The sequence below is a fragment of the Vipera ursinii genome, assembly GCF_947247035.1.
Source record: "Vipera ursinii genome assembly, chromosome: 1".
NCBI classification, from domain to species: Eukaryota; Metazoa; Chordata; class Lepidosauria; order Squamata; family Viperidae; genus Vipera; species Vipera ursinii.
In genome coordinates this window covers 20,663,088-20,683,874 of record NC_139512.1, presented here as the reverse complement: position 1 = coordinate 20,683,874, position 20,787 = coordinate 20,663,088, and the positions used below count along the sequence as shown (strand labels likewise).

The 20,787-nt window shown below is 43.5% G+C and overlaps 1 protein-coding gene across 1 annotated transcript in view; it reads left to right on the top strand.

Annotated features, from left to right (window-relative positions):
* Positions 1-20,787, top strand: part of MDGA2 (MAM domain containing glycosylphosphatidylinositol anchor 2) — a gene marked incomplete at both ends in the record, with an annotated part of 636,181 nt that overhangs the window by 340,670 nt on the left and 274,724 nt on the right. The window contains one exon of the mRNA XM_083348686.1: positions 16,161-16,430. Coding sequence (XP_083204812.1) covers positions 16,161-16,430 — 270 coding nt within the window. The remainder of the gene's footprint in view (positions 1-16,160; positions 16,431-20,787) is intronic.

Genomic DNA, 20,787 nt, shown 5'->3' with positions numbered 1-20,787 from the left:
CAAAGTCTCAACATCTTTTCTGTAATGTGATAACCAAAACTGGATGCAGTATTCCAGGTGTGGCCTTACTAAATATGGTACAATGGTTCTGAGATAACAACTGCCCGCCCTGGTGATTTATATTCATCAAAGTCACATAAGTGTTTTTTTTTTACCATTTTCTTGCTTATTTTAATTGTTATTTCTAGTTTGTCTTTTACAGTTATGTTTTTGGTAGATTGGGCTATAGTTTGTTTTTGTGTGAAGATTGATGCAAAAAATGAGTTAAACAGTTCTTCTTTCTCTCTACTGCCTGTTGCTTCCTTTCCATCTTCTCTCTTTAGTGGACTGACTGTTTCCTTGACTTTTTTTGTTATTTATATGTGAAAAAAACCCTTTTTTATTATCTTTAATTTTTGTTGCAAGTCTTTGTTCATTCTGAGTCTTTGCTTTCCTGACTTCATCTTTGGAAATTCAGGATATCTTTTGATAATGTTATGTGTCCTTCTTTCCATTTTTTTCCCCAAAGGAAAAGTAAGGGAACGAACATTGACCTCCTTCTGGTCAGTGGAAGCTAAGCAGTTATGAAAATGGTGAATTGGGACAAGGAGAGAAGAGAGGAAAGTTGGCCAGATATGGGATAAACAAGTAGTCCTTGACTTATGACCACAATTGAGCCCAAAATTTCTGTTGCTAAATGAGACATTTTAAAATGCATTTTGCCCCATTTTATGTTCTTTCTTGCCACAGTTGTTACATGAATCACTGCAGTTGTTAAGTTAGCAACACGGTTGTTAAGTAAATTCTGCTTCCCCATTTATTTTGCTTGTCAGAAGATCACAAAAGGTGATCACATGACCCCGGGACACTGCAGCTGTCGCAAATACGAGTCAGCTGTCAAGCATCTGAATTTTGATCATGTGATCATATAGATGCTGCAAGGTCGCAGGTGTGAAAAACAATCATGTCACTTTTTGGTGCTGTTGTAACTTTGAACAATCACTAAATGAACTGTTGAGAACTACCTGTAATTGCCCTAGATCACAAAAGCACTTAGTGATATAAAATATTTCCCTCTCCTTATCTAAAATATTTCTGGGATTATGACTATGGCAGCAAAAGAAGTTAAATGAATCAACAAAAACACTTTGTATCCTGGGAAGTAGAAATGGATGGTTCTGACTTACAGTGTCTCACCTTGTAGTATTCAGTATTTGCTTCATTTCAACGCAAGTACAGATCACTTTCACAGATAAAGTGAGAGTGGTTTGTATTGTGTAGTGGGTCCGACGCAAGAGAGACGCCAGCCGGTGTGTGAGTTCAGCTCTTTATTGGAAGGGGAAGTGAACTGAGGAATGAGGGCTTACCTGGCCAGGTAAGCTAACAGCCAATGGGGTTGGCCCTAGGTTTCCCGCCGAAACTGTCCAGGCCAACGCCCCCTGAGGGCTGTTGCTATGCAGATGCCTGCATACATAACACCCCTCCCCCCTTAGAGAAGACCCACATAACAACAACAACATGCAACTACTATAACTATGAGTATATATATAAAAAAAACAGTGGTGTCCTTGTGTGAGGGTCACTTGCACACATAGTCCGACAGGTAGGCTGGTGTCCTGTGTGGACGGGTGGATTGTCTGGGTGTGCTTGGCCCCTGGGCTTGGACCGTGGGTTCCTGAGGCCTTTGTGCAGGGCTGCAAGGAGCTGGCATCAGGAAGTCCTCCTCCTCTGGTCCCTGCCCTGTGACGTCCTCAGCTGGGTTGACCCCTCCTGGAGTGTGGTCCTCCTGTTGATCGTGTGCGTTGAGTTCAGGGACGTGTGTGACGCGCTCAGGGGTGTGTGTGACGTGCTCAGGGACTCTTCCTCTGAGCTGATCGATGTGTCGCCTTATGCGTCTGTCCCCCTCCACCCCTACAATGTACGAAAGGGGTCCTGTTTTCCCGACCACTGTCCCTGGAACCCAAGGATGTCCAGCCCCATAGTTCCTTGCCCAGACCAGGTCCCCCAGGTTGAGGACCCTGTGTGTGGATGATGATGGCAATGGTGATGGTAGTGATGCTGGTGGTGATGGTGATGATGGTGATGATGGTGATGTTGCCCTACCGGTTTCAGCTGCTACCCGGTCTGGGTGTAGGCGGTCCAGCTTGGTGATGAGGCGCCGTCCCCATCGCAGTTCTGCTGGGCTCTTGCCGGTAGCCACGCATGGTGTTGTGTGTTGGGCTAGTAAAAATTTGGCCAGTCTGTGGTGCCAGTCCCCGCTGATGATGCGCCGGAGCGCGTCTTTGGTCGTCCTTACCATCCGTTCGGCCTGCCCGTTGGTAGATGGATGGAAAGGCGCAGAGGTGGCGTGCCTAATCCAGTTTGCCTTCAAGAACGCCTGGAAATCAGCAGCAGTAAACTGAGGCCCATTATCAGACACAATTATGTCAGGGAGGCCGTGTGTGGCAAAGAGAGCTCTGAGCACCTGGATTGTCCTCCCCGAGGTCATGTTGGGGACAGGGACTACCTCTAACCACTTGGAGTGACTGTCCACCACTACTAAAAATAGTTGACCCTGGAATGGCCCCACATAGTCAATGTGAATGCGGGACCATGGCATGTGTGTGGCCTCCCACCGGTGTACTGGTGCATGTGGCACTTCTGGCCTGGATCTCTGGCACATATAACAGGCCTTGACCCGATCCTCAACCTCCTTGTCCAACCCGGGCCACCAGAGGTAGCTCATAGCAAGTGCCTTCATCCTGACCACCCCCGGGTGCCCTTCGTGTAAGGAGTCCAATACCCTGGCGCGTAGTGCGGGTGGAATGATGACCCTGCTACCCCAAAGGAGGCACCCTTTGTGTGTGGAGATTTCATCGCGTCTAATGAAATAGGCCTGAAACTCTGGTCCCGGGGATTTGTCCTGCCACCCTGTGCAAACCCATGAGTGCACCATGCCCATGATGTTGTCTGCGGCTGTGTGGCTGGCAATGTCCTTGGCAAGAACTGGGCACTCGGGTAGTTCCTGCAGGGCTAGGATCTGTGTGGCTGGTGCTGGGTCTGGGTCGTGTGTGTCTAGGGGGAGCCTACTTAGACCGTCTGTGTGGCCCATCTCCTTCCATGGCTTGTGTACCAGCTTGCAATTGTATGCTGCAAGGAAGATGGACCACCGGAGCATCCTGGGGGACAGAATCTGGGGGGTTTGCCTGTCTGTGGTGAACAGGCCCAGGAGTGGTTTGTGGTCCGTGAAGACAGTGAACTCCCTGCCATATAAGTAATAATGGAATTTCTTGATTCCTGCCACGATTGCCAGGGCTTCTTTGTCTATTTGGGCGTAGTTTCTTTCTGCTCCAGACAGTGTCCTAGAATAGTATGCTATGGGGAATTGTGCCCCGTTGGGCTCAAGGTGGCTTAGGACAGCGCCCACACCATAAGGGGATGCATCGCAGGCAATACAAATGGGCTTGGACTCAATGAAATGGGTTACTGTGGACTTGTCCGACAGCAATGCCTTCAGGGCCTTGAAGCTCTGATCATGGGTGGCCGTCCAGGCCCATGTTGCCTGTTTGTCTAGCAGCCTGTGGAGCGGTTCAGCGATGGCTGCCTTGTGTGGGAGGAATGTATGGTAGAAATTCAGCAGACCCAGGAATGTCTGAAGCTCTGCTTTGTTCTTGGGTGTGGGTGCTAGTTTGATGGCCCTCACCTTGGATTCTGTGGGGTGGATTCCCCTGGCATCTACTCTGAACCCCAAAAATTCTGTGGAAGGAACGCCTATGCTGCATTTTTCCTTTTTGAGTTTGAGGCCAGCTGTGCGCAGCCTTGCCAGCACTTCCCTAAGCCTCCCTGCCAGTTCCTCTGCTGATGCTCCTGCGATCAGGATGTCATCAAAATAGGGGCAGACTCCTGGAATGCCCTTGAGTGTCTTTTCCATAACCTCCTGGAAAATGCCGGGAGCAACGCTGACTCCAAACTGCAGCCTGTTCACCCGGAACGCCCCCCTATGGGTTACTATGGTTTGGATGTCAGCTGTTTCCCTAGTGACCGTGAGTTGCTGGTACGCCTGTGCAAGATCGAGCCTTGCAAAAATGGTGCCGCCTTGGAGGGAAGCGAGAACGTGGCTGACCGCGGGAACCGGGTAAGCGTGCGGGTTTAGGGCGCGGTTCACTGAGCACTTATAGTCGGCGCAGATCCTTATTTCCCCGTTGGATTTGAGGGGGGTCACGATGGGGGTTTCCCACTCCCCTCCATCTACAGGCTCTAAGATTCCCTGGGCCACCAACTTGTCTAGTTCGCACTCGATTTTGTGTTTGAGCGCAAACGGGACTCGCCGCGGCCGGACCCTAATGGGGGAGACGTTCGAGTTAAGCTTGAACGATATGGGGGCCCCGGTGTACTTGCCTAATGACCCGTTGAAGACGTCGGCGAACTCCCGGTAAACGGCCTCAACGGAGTCCCCCTGGATCCGATGGATCCCGGATACTGAGATTCCCAGGGCCTCAAACCAGTCCAGCCCGACCAGGCTGGCTCTGCGGCCCTCTACCACTCCAACATCCAGGTGCCCTTCACGACCCTTAAACCCCACTGAAATGGTGGCCTCCCCCTTCACCTTGACTGGCGAATTCTGAAAATCGGTCAGGGTTAATTTAGTAGGCCGTAATTTAATCCGTTGCTTGCTCCGGCTAATTATGTGGTTAAGGGTCTCGTCCGAAATAATCGAGACCGCTGATCCGGAGTCAAGCTCCATGCTGCAAGGGACACCTTGCAAACAGATTGTTAATCTAATTTTGGGTTTGAGCAGCCGGCGGCTACCCGTATGGTTAATGGCCAGCCGGCTCTCGACATAGCCAATTTTTGTTTTGGTGGGGGCCCCAGTACCTTCGAACGGCAGTTCCTCCGGCTGCAGCTCGTGGATCTCCTCTCGGGGGCAGCGGCTACGGCAGACGGCGGCTATGTGGTCTGTTTTCTTGCAGGCCCGGCACGTGGCGGACCGGAACTTGCAGAGGTTGTGCATGTGGTTCCCACCACACCCTGCGCACCTCTGGGGAACGGCAGTGTTGCTGGGAGGCCTGGGCCTGTCTGGGCATCTGGCTCGCTGGTCGGGGGTCGACTTCCGCTGGAGGAGGTCGATGCTCAGGTCGTCCTCCTCTGTGGCCCCTTGCCGGTGGACGCTGGTTGCCTGGTTGCCGGGCCGGGTTCCCTGGCAGGCTTGGACGGCCCCGCAGGCCGCTTCGTGGGCTAGGATGGCGTCCTCGGCTTCCTGGAGAGAGACCTCCTCTCTTTCGAACAGGCGCACGTGCAACCGCCTGTCGCGTAGGCCGCAAATCAGCCGGTCCCGTAGTCGCTCCTCCAAATTTGTGAACCTGCAAGTGACGGCAGCTTCCCGTAGGGCGGCGAGGAAGTCAGCGGCGGTCTCGTCGGGGCGCTGGTCCCTTTTCTCGAATTGTGACCGTGCGGCCACCTTGGAGCGCCGGGGCCTGAAATGTGCGTTGAGCCTGGCCACGAGGTCTCGGTATGCGACGGTGTTGATGGCCTCCTGGGGGAACAGGTTTGCGGCGACTTCCAGCAGTGCTGGTCCCCCAAGGCAGAGCAGGGCGGCCGCCTTTGCACCGTCCTCCGATATCTGATTGAACTGCATGTACAGTTCACCGTGAGCCAGGTAACGGGTCCAGGTTTCGGGGCGGCGGGTCTCGAATTCGCGGGGTTGTCCGGCTCTAGCCATGGCGGCAGTTGGTCGTGGATGTGGCGCTTGGCATTGCCGGTTCGGCTGGCAGTCGTGGGGGGAAGAAGGAAAAATGCCTTTCCCTTCAGCTCGCAGAGCGTTTCCCCAGTGACTTCAGCTCTTGGTCGGCAGCAATCCCATCCTCGTCGCCACTATTGTGTAGTGGGTCCGACGCAAGAGAGACGCCAGCCGGTGTGTGAGTTCAGCTCTTTATTGGAAGGGGAAGTGAACTGAGGAATGAGAGCTACCTGGCCTCCTTATATACCTGGCCAGGTAAGCTAACAGCCAATGGGGTTGGCCCTAGGTTTCCCGCCGAAACTGTCCAGGCCAACGCCCCCTGAGGGCTGTTGCTATGCAGATGCCTGCATACGTAACAGTTTGCAACATGAAAGTTATCTGGCTAAGACCCAATAAGAGCATAGTTTTTTTTTTAAATGTATTTTCTTGTTTGTAAAAAGCATTGTACTACAGATCCTCTTTGTTAATCAACTCAACAGAAACAAAAACAATACACTTGTCTGGGTACATTTCACTACATTTTGAGATACTCTTTTCCTTCTGTGGGTACCTGCAAATTTTCCTGTGGTAACTGTTATGCTATGTGTACTTTTGCCTTGTACTCCTTCCTCCTTCCTTCCCTGTTCTCTTTGTCTTTGAATATGTGTCTGTTACATTTTCAAGCTTGAGAATGGTGGCATGCATTTTTCCGTTGGTTTCTCCTGCATAGACAAGAGATCTTAACTTGTGACCATCTTCTCATCCTTCCTTGCTAGAAAGTGCTTTAGAGATGATAGATGGTTTTCATTGGATCTTTAGGGTCAGTGGCTCTCAGCTGAACCCAGCAAGCAAGATCTACAACCTTTGTGCCCCTCTTGCATCTACTGAGCTTAGCTGATGTTTCACACGAGAGCTTAGTACTTGTTTTATAGAAGGGGATTGATGATAGTCCAGCAGCTTTGCAGACTATTATTAATAAAATGTATTAGTCCAAAAAGGTTCCACTAGACTCCTTTTTAACACTTGTTTTGAAAATACAGGTGCAGGTGAATTGAATAGATTGCTCTTCTACTGAGATTGCAGTTCTCCTTGTGATGCTATGGATGAAAGATTCTGATAGGTTCCTTTAGGAAGTGTAATCCCCTTAAAAGTGGTGCCTTGTGCAATGCCCTTGTACCACAAACAACCTCTTCGCTATCCAGATTGGGGGGAAAAAGTTGCCCTGGCTTTCATTCTCTTGATTCAGAATCAGGATGTTTAATCAAAATGTTCTTTAAAAAAAGGTAGAAGATCATCCACTGGTGACACTTTCTTTTTTTAAAAAAAGGTTTAATATAGTTTGAGAGCAGTGTATCCATGCAGATGTATTGCTTGTGTATGGCTGCATAGTAGAGACATTATTTCTTCAGATTATTAAGCAACAAGAAGTTGCTTAGCTCTGAAACTCCTTTAATTCTCAGTTAAGGAAAATAAAAATAAAAAGATTAGGGTGTCAAGGTTCTGGCTAAGGATCCCAACAGAGTAAATACAGTATATCAGAGCCATTTAGATCTCTAATGTAAGACTTTATTGGAAACAGCATACCAACACTATTGAATAGAAAACCAAGTGAAAGATAATTAAAAGAGTAAAACTTTCCCTCCCCTCTCTGACAGGTCAGGTCACATTGTCCAATTGATCTTCAGGCAGTTGTTATGCTTCTGTTTCTGTTTGCCACAACATTCCTCCTTGTTTCCCATTGTATAGAATCCACCTGTGCATTTCAAACCTTCCCCTCCCCCCTCACAACTGTAGACAAGCTAGAAGCAGCAAGGCAGTTCTAATGCAAGCAGTCTTCATAGCTTGATATAGATTTTTTTAAAAAAAATAAGAAGAATAAACTGTATTATTATTATTATTATTATTATTATTATTATTATTATTATTATTATTATTATTATTATTATTATTATTATTATTATTGTTGTTGTTGTTGTTGTTGCTGATTTTGTTTTGTTTTTTAAATAACAAATTACTGACATACCCAGCCTTTAATTGGTAAGGAAATGTGTCATTTGACTGTTGACCATTGAGTTGGCTCTCTCACTCATGTCTGATGTGGTAATCTCCATTTCTCTCAAAAGGAAAAAAAAATCCCCTCAAAAGTAGACATGCTAGGATATCCCATTCTTGTTTCTGAGTCCAAGAGAAAATAGGAAGAAGTAAGGGGGATCCTATATCATAGCCGTCTCCAACTAGATTTCCCCAAATGTATTGTGATTATAATTTCTTGCATTAAAAGAAAAGATGATGATGTCATATGAGAATTCAGGAATCCAAAGACATCTAGGGGCATGGATAAGGACACCAAAGAAGTAGTGAAATATCTTTCAACTATCCTCTGAAAAAAGTTTGAATATTATTTATATATTCATTCCAGCCCTGATATTTCTGCTTCTTTAGCCTTTCAATACTTTATCAATAAAAGCTTCCTAGAACGTAATTCCTTAGAAATTATATGTAGCTCCTGGAGCCTGTGTGCCCTTTTACTGGAGAATTATATTTTCCAAGAACCTCTGTGCTATGTAACAAAATCAGAAGAAAAATTAAGAAATAGTGCTCAATGGCTCAGTGCTTAAAGACCCTGAGCTTGTCAGTTGCAAAGCTGACAGCCCAGGTTTGAGACCTGAGAGACACAAGCTGGGATGAGCTCCCATTACTTGCCCCAGCTAACTTAGCAGTTCAAAAGCATGAAAATGCAAGTAGATAAATAAGTACCACTTTAGTGGGAAGGTCACGGCATGCTGGCCATATAACTACAGAAATGTTTTCAGACAACGTGGGCTCCCTCAGCTAAGAAATGGAGATGCAGCACCACTGCTAGTGTCAGACACGACTATATAGGGGAAACCTTTACCTTCTGTGACTCTATTACATCAATATTTACAGTATATGGAGAGAGAGAGGAATGTATCTTTTAAAAAAGTTTCACTTTTATTCATGGGAAAGATTTTAGTGCAAACATTATAGCTTCTTTTTTAGAATAATTCTACACAATTCTATCTTTTGTTATCAAAAGAAATGTACCATGAGGATAAACATTTGGAAAACACATTAAAAAAACCCAAAACAAATTGTGCTCATCTTGAACATATTAAATGGGAAATGGTATGGAACTGACTTAGAAGGACAAGGGGAAAAATGAAAAAAAATCAAAACCACATTGTTCAGCTGGATTGTACATTTGTTTTTGGTGACTTACCTTATTTTGTGACTTGGAATGTATTCTAATAATGCAGAGAATGGGTTAATTCGACAATCTGGTTTAATGTAACGGTGCCAGCTCAGCTGTTTAGGCCTGCATTTGCTAACATGGCACAAATACTGTCTCTGGTGTCTTGTTGTTTTGTCGCTCTCTTGACAGTTGTTCATGTAAAAATAAAGAGGGTCCCCACCCTGCCTGTTTTGATTGATGCCAAAGCACCCCTGTTAGCTCTACTGGGGAATCTTTCCAAACCTCTCAGATCTATCCATTGCTAAGCTTCCTTTCCTTGATATGCTGCTCAGCGGATGGCAGATGCCCGAGCAGGGACAGCTCTTTGGCCTCTGCATATGCTCTGTGTCAGAGGCAATTATCGATGGCATTAATAAGAGATCTGGCCTTCTGTCTGGCAAGCAGAGATATCACAGTGGATCACAAACTGCATGATGCTGCTCTTTTCCCTAACTGGTGCCATTGCTCTTCATTCAGGGTGCCTGTCCCATTGAGGAAGAATATATGCTGGCCAAACATTAAGAAGCAAGAAATATGAGGCAGTGGGCACCCTTCAGGGCTGTTGGACTTTAACTTTTACCATCCCTAACATGGTTTGGGAGGTGCTGCAGAAGAAGGCTAGCCTAAACGTATTTCCAACAAAAATGGCCTTTGGGAAGCATCTTTAGCCACAGCCTCCCATCTATAATATGTCAGTAAACATACCAGTCTACTTTACAGGAAAGTTGCACAAATGAAACAAAATCACCATAGTGATTTATTATTATGGTTCGCACACAGTCAGCCAGATGTTAAGAATGGATTTGACATTTTTATCCAACTATCGAGTCCTTCCCAAGAGCCTGGGATAGGCAGAAGTGGATTATTGATGCAATTAAAGGTATGGATTTTGCATTTTTATCTACTTGTTATGGTTCATCGCATAGTCAGCCAGATGTTTAGGTTAGATTTGGCATTTTTGTCCACCTATCAAGTGCTTCCCAAGGACCTGAGATAGGCAGATGTGGATGTTTGATGGTGTTGCAGGATGTGAGCTGTTCTGAGTAAAGCTGTTTTTCACAGCTGACTGACGTGATTTTCTGAATGTCAGTGGTGTTCAAGTGTTGTTCCGGCTGTTTTAAGATTGTACTCCAGGTGCCTATTATTATATATACAGTATACACTACCTTTGCTGTCTTTTTCCACAGTCATTCTATTTCTATTTGTAGGTGCAGCAAATATATTGAATGATTTCCTGGAAGGGACTTTAGAAGTAATTTAATCCAGAGTATATTGTAGAGATAGTAGAGTTCTCAGTCTATAGGTGATGATGATGATATTATCCATTCAGTTGTGTCTGACTCTTGGTGATTCTATGGGCCAGGTCTCTCCACTTCTTCTGATCTTGTACTTTTCTTTGATATTTTTCCCATACTCTGGCTGGTATCAGCTTTGAGGGTGTCCAACCATCATGTTGTTTGGTGGTCTGGTTTCCTTTTGCCACTAACTCTTCCAAATGTAATTGCTTTCTCCAGTGAATTTCTCCATATGACATGACCCAAATAAGTGAGACATAGTTTTGTGATTTTTCTTTCCAATGGCTTATCTTGTGTTATGCACTACAGTACCTGCTTATTGGTCACCTTTGCTATCCAAGGAATATCTATGTAGATTCTCAGTCATCCACGTCATAGTTGTCCCAAATATGTTTTTTCACAAGGCAACTGGACTTCCTTGTTTTTCTTTGAAGACATTTTGCTTCTCATCCAAGAAATTTCTTCAGCTTTGACTGGATGGTGAGGAATGGAAGGATTTAGACTCATTGCAGATAGCTGGTCATTTGCATTATTTTAGAGGCCATCTGTATAGTCAGGGTCACCTGAGTAATGCAAATGGGTGTGGAGCCTTCTTGGAACTGTTGAAAACACTGTGTTGTAGAATAGAGATAAATGATGTTGTATCCCGCCCCCAAAGCCTCAGTACTGAAGTTTACAGAAAACCCATACACACAGATCAATATTTACCTTTGATTCTCACCACCCACTGGAGCACAAAATGGAAGTTATCAGAACCCTTCAACACCGAGCTGAAGGTCTGCCTACCAGCAAAGATGGGAAAGAAAAAGAACTAAAACACATCAAAGAAGCCTTCAGAACTTGTGGCTATCCCAAGAGGGCCTTATCAAATCCCCCAAAAGACCCAGAAGACCCTCCATAACAGTTAAAGAAGAAAACAATAAATGAAGCAATGTAGTAATTCCATATGTTGCAGGGATATTGGAAAAGCTCAGGAGGATCTTCAGCCAACACAACATATGTGCACACTTCAAACCCAAGAATACACTAAGGCAGAAGCTTGTCCACCTGAAAGATAAAACACCAGGACACAAACTGAGCAATGTGGTATATGCAGTACAATGCAGTGAGCCATATGCAGATCTGTACATTGGGGAAACAAAACAACCACTCCATAAGCACATGGCACAACATAGGAGAACAAACCATCAGGACAAGATTCAGCAGTCTATCTGCATTTAAAAGACAAAGGTCACTCTTTCGAAGATAGCAAAGTCCACATTTTGGACAGAGAGGACTGCTGGTTTGAAAGAGGGTTCAAAGAGGCCATTTACATCAAAATTGAACAGCCCTCTCTCAACAGAGGGGGAGGGATAAAGGTAAAGGTAAAGGTTCCTCCGCACATGTGTGCTAGTCGTTTCCAACTCTAGGGGCCGGTGCTCATCTCCGTTTCAAAGCCGAAGAGCCAGCGCTTGTCCGAGGACTTCTCCGTGGTCATGTGGCCGGCATGACTAGACGCCAAAGGCGCATGGAACGCTGTTACCTTCCCACCGTAGTGGTCCCTATTTTTCTACTTGCATTTTTACGTGCTTTCGAACTGCTAGGTTGGCAGAAGCTGGGACGAGTAACATCATAACAACATCATTTATCTCTAGTCTACAACACTGACCTTTCAACCGTTCCAAGAAGGCTCCACACCCATTTGCATTACTCAGGTGACCCTGACAACACAAATAAACTCCAGGTGGCCTCAGTGACTCTCTAAAAGAATACAAATGACCAGTTGTCTGCAAGGAGTTTAAATCCTTCCATTCCCCACCATGCAGTCAGAGCTGAAGAAGCTTTTTGGATGAGAAGTGAAATATATTCAAAGAAAAACAAGAAAGTCCAGCTGCCTCATGAAAAAGCATCATTGGGATAACCAAGGAATATGCAGTAGCATTCTCCAGCACCAATCTATAGATATTAAATAATAAGGATGGAAGCTTGGAAGATTTGCCATATAACATTCTTGGGTTTGGGTCTGACATCAATCTTGCCAAACTGAGGATTCGGCAATCTGCATCTACAATGAACTGTTAGCAAGAGGCTGTCTTCATTCTCTTTTCTCACACATAATATCCAGACTGAGTTTCCTCTTATCCTCTGGGATCCACTCCCTCTGTCCTGGAAATCCATCTGCTTACTATTTAGTCCTTCTTTCATTGCATATATACCTCACTTTTCATCTCAGAAAAGCAACACACATAAACTACGGCCAAGCATCAAGCACAATATTCTGGCTGCCATCTTGACTTTTTTTATCACAGATTTCCTCATGAGTAATCTAAGTGGCAGTAGTTCAACACAAGTTGTGTTGTCATCAGGGGATTTTGTATCAGAATTTCTAAATGGATCAGGCCTATTGTCTTTCTTTGATTTGTGTGCCTTTGGACAGGCTTTGAGGATATAATGGCATGATTTTGGTTTGTGTGTGTGTGTTTTTGTGTGCATATTGTCTTCCTATTTACTTAGTGTTAGCTAGACCTCTTAGGCCCTTTGTACATATTTTCTCACTCCAAGACATGCCATCTATCATTATTCCCTATGGTTTTTATTTCTGAGTGCTTTAGGATGAAATAGGCACCAGGTATTCCTTTTTCTTTACCATGGCCCTGTTTGACCCCTTCTTCCCCGACAAACAACAAGCTTTCATCTGAAGCATTCTGAGACCCATTAAACTGAGCAAAGCTGTGGTTTTCAGCTGGGCACTGTCTTTTGTTCTCCAGGCTTTTGAGCTCTTCTTTGTAGCAGTCGAGTGTGCTTGTGGCACAGCATTTTTAGAAAGGGCACAAGCCACACAGGAAGGTGCCACAATACAGCTATCGGGAAGAATGTATCTTTCTGGGCATTGGTTGAGGCAAACCCTAATCTGAAGACCTTCAAAGCCATGTTTCTTCCTAAAGAAAACAACACAGTTCAGCCATCAGGCCAACAATGTGCATCAGACAATGCTTGTTCCTAATTTGTCACACATTGCTTTTTTTGTCTTTTGGCCTCACAAATTATTGTTTTTGCTAAGATGACCTGTCTTTTTTTCCATCTATAACAACAGCAACCTTTTCAGCAGGCTTGGTAACAAATGGTGAGAGAAGGAGAACGATTCTTCCTTTTTTTACAGCTATATTAGGCTACTGAAGAATTTTGTTCCAGCTAGTCATTTCAAGAACTGTAACTTATCTGAGCTTCTGTTTTTTCCCCTCCTTCTTGATCCCATTTTTCCCCACTGCATTCCAACTACTTGCCCGTGGTTAATCTAATCAAGGGTTACTCAAATAGCCTCATTTGCAGGTTTGAATGACACTGAACTATAAAGTAGTTTCATACAAATACAATCAAATAGTTTAAAGTTTGGTGTGTCACGCAAAAATCACTGTTGTAGGTTCCGTCTTTTTGGCTTTTAAGTCTGAGGGCAAAGAAGGGCATATTATTGATCTGTGTGAGTCATTTCAAGAATTTAATAAATGCTTTAAATAGCTGGTTATAGGCATCTCTTTGCTGGGATATGTTGAAACAGAAACTGGACAGATATCTCTCAGAGATGCTTTGGGATTTGAACTGCATTGCTCAAGAGTTGAACCATGCAGGGGAAAACAACCTGTGCAAGTGACAAAATATGAGCCATGACATTGTTATTTACTTATTTAAAAGATTTATATGACCACCCATCTTAAACCTAACTCTGGGCAGCTCACAACAATACAATCTAATAACTGTAAAATCATAAACTATAAAAATAAAAATCTGGCTCCTCAGTGGTCCTTTTAGGATGCCCTACAGCCAACTCCAGGTATCCTCATTCTATCCCAGAGCTTGGGTAAAAAGCCAGATCTTGCTGACATTTTGGAAGGATAAGAAGGTGAGAACCTGCCAACTCACTGAGGGGAAGGTTTTTCATAAAGTATGGGCAGCCACAGAAAAGACATGTTTCTAAGATTCCACTAGGAGGCAAAATTATAGAGAAGGAACTTAGAGCATGCTTACCCTACCTTATCCAATCTGGTAGGACAGGCAGATACAGAAAGATGGTCCCACATCATGATGTAATGAATGTGAATTCCCTACCTGAGATGGACATTAGGAATATCTCCCAATAATGCTTTACAGCACTCTCTGGGCAGTTTACAATGTAAGCATTATATGCATATTGCTCCCAATAGTCTGGGTCCTCATTGTTCCAACCTCAGAAGGATGGAAGGCTAAATCAATCTGAGCCCTTCAGGTTCAAACTCCAGGCTGTGGGCAGAGTTTGCCTGCAAAACTCTGTAATTTGCATCATGACATCACTATATGTGTGCCAGCGATCCTAATTGGATGAAGACACCTGTGATTAGACTTCAGTGCTTAACTCCATGATCTTATAATTCTAATAAGTAAATAAGCAAGTAGAAGGATGTAGGAATTAGGCCTGTGAGGAAGAGGTTGGATTTGCTTCTGCAAGATGCAGTTTGCCTTAACAAGGAACTCAGTGTCACTTGGATGCCTCTTCTGGCTATAGAAACAGGTGGAGGAGTCCTCAGGAGCACTTAATAGAGAGCAGTACAGCTGCTTTGCTTTTGCTTTTAGCAATAGCAGAGAGTGTTGTATTGCTTTTATTTATTTTATTTAATTCTATTTCATATTTCTAAACCACCCATTTTCCTTAGACTGCCATTTTGGTGGACGGCTTTCAATTGAATGCTTTTTTGTTGAATTGCCATCAAATATCAAAACTTGCACAGCCTGAGTAGGAACAGCAGAATGAGTTCAGGGAAAGAAAATAAAGGCAATGTAAGAAAATAAATCTTATGAGGAAAGTGTGAAGGGACTGGAAGCAGAGCCAGAGCTGGAAAAGAAAAGGAATACAATATCACCCTCAAAGGCCTGAAGGTTTGTCATGTAGGAGAGGGCAAATGCTCCTTCTCAGTTTATCCAGAGGACAGGACTAAATTTAATGAGCTCAAGTTACTGAGAAGAAGGATATTGACAGCAAGAACAACTTGCCACTGAAACCAATAACCTTGAATGGTGATGGTTCTCCCTTTGTGGAGCCCTTCAGGTGAAGGTTGAACAGGCATCTCCTGAAAATTAATTTGAACTACAGTAGAGTCTCCTTGCCTGTGATTTTTTTTCTTCCATAAAGAGTTATTGATTCTTTGATTAGCATTGTATCTATACCATTCAAAGATTTTGTATCTGTCTAGGATTTTCCCCCCCATCAGTAAATATATGTGAAATGTTACTGAGCTAAAACATTCACACTGCTTGCAGATAAGGAGAGGCTACTAGTAGCTCAGACATATAAATTCTGGGACATTTCTCACAATACAATCATGTTGGAGTTAGTGATAGGGCTGTGCACTACACTGGTGAATGGAGAATCATATGAATATATATCTGGTCAGCAACACATTTAATCAGGTTTATGGTCCTGGGAAATGACATAGTTGTTTTAATCAGTTGCAGGCAAGAGATTATTTTAGATCCTCATGCACTTGAAGATATATTTTAAGAACTTAATTCAAAATGTTACCTTGCCCTGTTCAATAATACCTATCTCTTTATTATTAATGGTAAACCAAGAGCCTTGGTGGAGCAGTGGGCTAATGCCTCCTTAAGTAACACCAGCTGCCTGCAATTAGTGCAGGTTTGAGTCCCACCAGGCTCAAGGTTGACTCAGCCTTCCATCCTTCCGAGGTAGGTAAAATGAGGACCTAGATTGTTGGGGGCAATAAGCTGACTTTGTAATAATGCCGCTTGGCGGGGGCCGAAAGCCCTAATAAGCAGGCATATACATAGAATGAAGGCTATTGCTAAGCACATTGGTTTGTGCTTAAATTGTAAGCCACCCTGAGTCTTCGGAGAAGGGCGGGATATAAATGGGATTAAAATAAATAAATAAATAAACCAGGAGTAATTTATCATTGTGGTCTGTTTACAGCCTCTCCTTCAATCAAGCTTCTGGTGGATGATCCCATTGTGGTGAACCCTGGAGAAGCCATCACATTGGTCTGTGTCACAACAGGCGGTGAGCCACTCCCAACCCTAACCTGGGTAAGATCTGTTGGTACTTTACCTGAGAAGATAATACTGAAAGGTGGGACATTGACCATCCCTGCTATCAATTCTGATGATGCTGGCACCTATAGCTGCATTGCCAACAACAATGTGGGGAATCCAGCAAAGAAGTCCACCAACATCATTGTCCGAGGTAAGAGTTTTCTTGGATTATACTTATTTATCATCAGATTAACTAGCTGTGCGACAATTGGATTGGATTTTACTGTGTTATGAATTCCAGTCCAATTACATGATCTTAAGTCTTTTAATCTCTTAATATCATGTACTGAGCCGTGGTGGCACAGTGGTTAGAATGCAGTATGGCAGGCTAATTCTGTTGACCACCAGGGTTTCAATCCTCACCAGCTCAAGGCTGGCTCAGCCTTCCATCCTTCTTAGATCAGTAAAATGAGGACACAGATTGTTGGGGGCAATAGGCTGACTCTGTAAACCACTTAGAGGGGGGTGTAAAGCATTGTGAAGTGGTATATAAATCTAAGTGCTATTGCTAAAGTGCTATTGGTAATAAACCCTTCAACTTCTTTTTACTAGAACGTATTCATGAGAACAAATATGCAGTTATGTTTTGAATGTTTTTTTGTTTTGTTTTTTAAATGTCTATGTACATAAGTGATGCTGTTGATTTCTGCTTACTTATAGAGACAGATTATCCACAGAGCATTGTGTTTAGTAATGCAAGAAGCTGTCGTACAGGTCTACACTTTGGTTAGATCTTGTCCAGATTGTTGCTTCACCTGAGACTACCCCAGTTAAGACTGCTAGTTGGTGCAAGGTAGAGGGATCACATATTGAAAGATTTGCAGTGGTTGTTAATTACTTAACAGGCACAATTTAAATCTGTAAGTGACTTGAACTGACCATCCAAGGGAACTTCTTTCCCATTTGAATTTGTCTATATGTTAAAACATGCAGGGAAATCTTCTCAGAAATACCCCTATGACAAAATTCTATCCAATGGAAGGCACCCCTTCTGTAAAAATGCATCTCTTTTGCTAGACATTCAATTATTAATCATCTTTAGTATTAATTTTAAAGAATCATGTTATTCTTTTTGCTCTTTTTAACAGAAAGTTAGGGTAAACTGAATAGGTCAATAATATTGTAAGACTATTTGGGCCATATCATCTGGCAGTAGCCTTCCAAGATTTTAGGCCAATGTTTTAGTAAAACTACTAGAAGATGATGAAGATCGAAATTGGGATTTTCTGCATGGAGAGTATATGCACTATTATGTTGCATCACTATGGCCAATATATTCTGGTTGATATTTTAATTTTATGGAATCTTCATACTCAGGTTAACATACAGGGAGTGCAGAATTATTAGGCAAATGAGTATTTTGACCACATCATCCTCTTTATGCATGTTGTCTTACTCCAAGCTGTATAGGCTCGAAAGCCTACTACCAATTAAGCATATTAGGTGATGTGCATCTCTGTAATGAGAAGGGGTGTGGTCTAATGACATCAACACCCTGTATCAGGTGTGCATAATTATTAGGCAACTTCCTTTCCTTTGGCAAAATGGGTCAAAAGAAGGACTTGACAGGCTCAGAAAAGTCAAAAATAGTGAGATATCTTGCAGAGGGATGCAGCACTCTTAAAATTGCAAAGCTTCTGAAGCGTGATCATCGAACAATCAAGCGTTTCATTCAAAATAGTCAACAGGGTCGCAAGAAGCGTGTGGAGAAACCAAGGCGCAAAATAACTGCCCATGAACTGAGAAAAGTCAAGCGTGCAGCTGCCAAGATGCCACTTGCCACCAGTTTGGCCATATTTCAGAGCTGCAACATCACTGGAGTGCCCAAAAGCACAAGGTGTGCAATACTCAGAGACATGGCCAAGGTAAGAAAGGCTGAAAGACGACCACCACTGAACAAGACACACAAGCTGAAACGTCAAGACTGGGCCAAGAAATATCTCAAGACTGATTTTTCTAAGGTTTTATGGACTGATGAAATGAGAGTGAGTCTTGATGGGCCAGATGGATGGGCCCGTGGCTGGATTGGTAAAGGGCAGAGAGCTCCAGTCCGACTCAGACGCCAGCAAGGTGGAGGTGGAGTACTGGTTTGGGCTGGTATCATCAAAGATGAGCTTGTGGGGCCTTTTCGGGTTGAGGATGGAGTCAAGCTCAACTCCCAGTCCTACTGCCAGTTTCTGGAAGACACCTTCTTCAAGCAGTGGTACAGGAAGAAGTCTGCATCCTTCAAGAAAAACATGATTTTCATGCAGGACAATGCTCCATCACACGCGTCCAAGTACTCCACAGCGTGGCTGGCAAGAAAGGGTATAAAAGAAGGAAATCTAATGACATGGCCTCCTTGTTCACCTGATCTGAACCCCATTGAGAACCTGTGGTCCATCATCAAATGTGAGATTTACAAGGAGGGAAAACAGTACACCTCTCTGAACAGTGTCTGGGAGGCTGTGGTTGCTGCTGCACGCAATGTTGATGGTGAACAGATCAAAACACTGACAGAATCCATGGATGGCAGGCTTTTGAGTGTCCTTGCAAAGAAAGGTGGCTATATTGGTCACTGATTTGTTTTTGTTATGTTTTTGAATGTCAGAAATGTATATTTGTGAATGTTGAGATGTTATATTGGTTTCACTGGTGAAAATAAATAATTGAAATGGGTATATATTTGTTTTTTGTTAAGTTGCCTAATAATTATGCACAGTAATAGTCACCTGCACACACAGATATCCCCCTAAAATAGCTATAACTAAAAACAAACTAAAACTACTTCCAAAAATATTCAGCTTTGATATCAATGAGTTTTTTGGGTTCATTGAGAACATGGTTGTTGTTCAATAATAAAATTAATCCTCAAAAATACAACTTGCCTAATAATTCTGCACTCCCTGTAATAAGCAACAGGATTTGGTTGTTGCTGTTGCACTGATATGGGGATGAACTGCAGCTTTCTCATCTAAGACCAACAGATCACTGCAAGGTTGTCCTCCAGACATTTTTTTCCTCTCTTGCATGAAGGCAATTTAACAACATCAGCTTTAAAGCATCCATGGTTTGCTATCCTTCAAGCCTGAAGTTTGGATTGCTTGCCTGCAAATTTCATAAGACTATTTGAAGATATTTCTAAAGTGATTGCAGGAGGTTCTTCTTTCTCAAAGTGATCAAGATATGGTTTCTGCTCTTTCTGGGTATTGTTTTATGCCATAATACAGCAGCATTTCCTTTTTTGTTTTACTTTTCCCATTTTTTGTAGACTGTGTGAGTGTGCTAAACATATTTGTTCCTCATCTCCATCCCACTTGGTACAAAACACCCTTCATGATGACTCTGCAATGATGCACTTAAGGCATTTAATGGCAATGTAGATTTATCCAGCTATGTGTTCTTCTCTCCTGTTATGACTTTTTCATGCCTTGGAGTCTCTTGATTTGCTTTTTCTGCCCTGCTACCCACATCAACTGGGAAGTGAATAGCATGCTTAGGCCTTTGGCAAGACAGAAATCAAAAGGGAAGTTTTGAATTATTTCAGTGTTAGGCTTAACATCAATAACATGATTTAGATAGAACAGTTTCCTTCCATTTCCCCGTGTTTGATTGTTAACTTCCAGATTTTGAAGTTTGTAGTAGATCAGGTTTATAACATTGAGACTTGGGGAGATAGGGAGAAGAGGGGGATTGTCAGGTTGTGTGATGTGATGGATAGCTTGGTGGATGCAGTCAGTAGAAAAGCAGATTTAAATCCCTAATAATGCATGGAAACTACTACCATAATTTTGACAAATTCCCAGCCCACCATCCCTTCTTCTTTCCACTTCTTTTCAGTATAAAGATGTTCCCCACATTGGCAGGGATGGACTTTTGTCCTGCCCTCCAAAGGAGAAGACAGTCAAAAATTGCTGCCTGACACATCTCAAAAAACTAGGCTAACAAAGTCCTGTCTTATAAGAGTGGGGGGCACCATTTATGCTGTTATTGTATGGAATGAGAAATGAAAAAGGTGATTCTTCCCCTTTATTGCTGTCTTTCTCCCCAACCCCAAGTATAGAGTCTTAGCTACTTTTCATTATGGTGATCTCTGCCTTTACCTGCAATTGGAGAGTGCTGCCTGCTGCTGCCTGTATGTAGCCTTGAAGGACAGAAGAAAGGACCATTACCAAAGTAATTCAGATAAAGAGAAAAGAGGTAGGAAGGGAAGCACGCTGCAGCTTGAAACAGATACGGTGCAGACCTAAAGCTAATTTTATTAAAACAGCTATAGTAACTTAATCTTGCAAGTCTTCCTTGTTCTTGACTCTTCCATTGGTGTCTTAGTAACAGATCTTCCTCTGTCATTTAAAGTCATGTTGTATACTCACTACATCATGAGAGCAATCAGAAAACAGAGGCAAGGGTAGGAGTTGTGATGGCACAGTGGTTAGAAGACAGTATAGCAGGCTAATTCAGCTCACTGCCAGGAGTTTGATCCTCACCTTGTTGACTCAGCCTTCCATCCTTCCAAGATCAAAATGAGG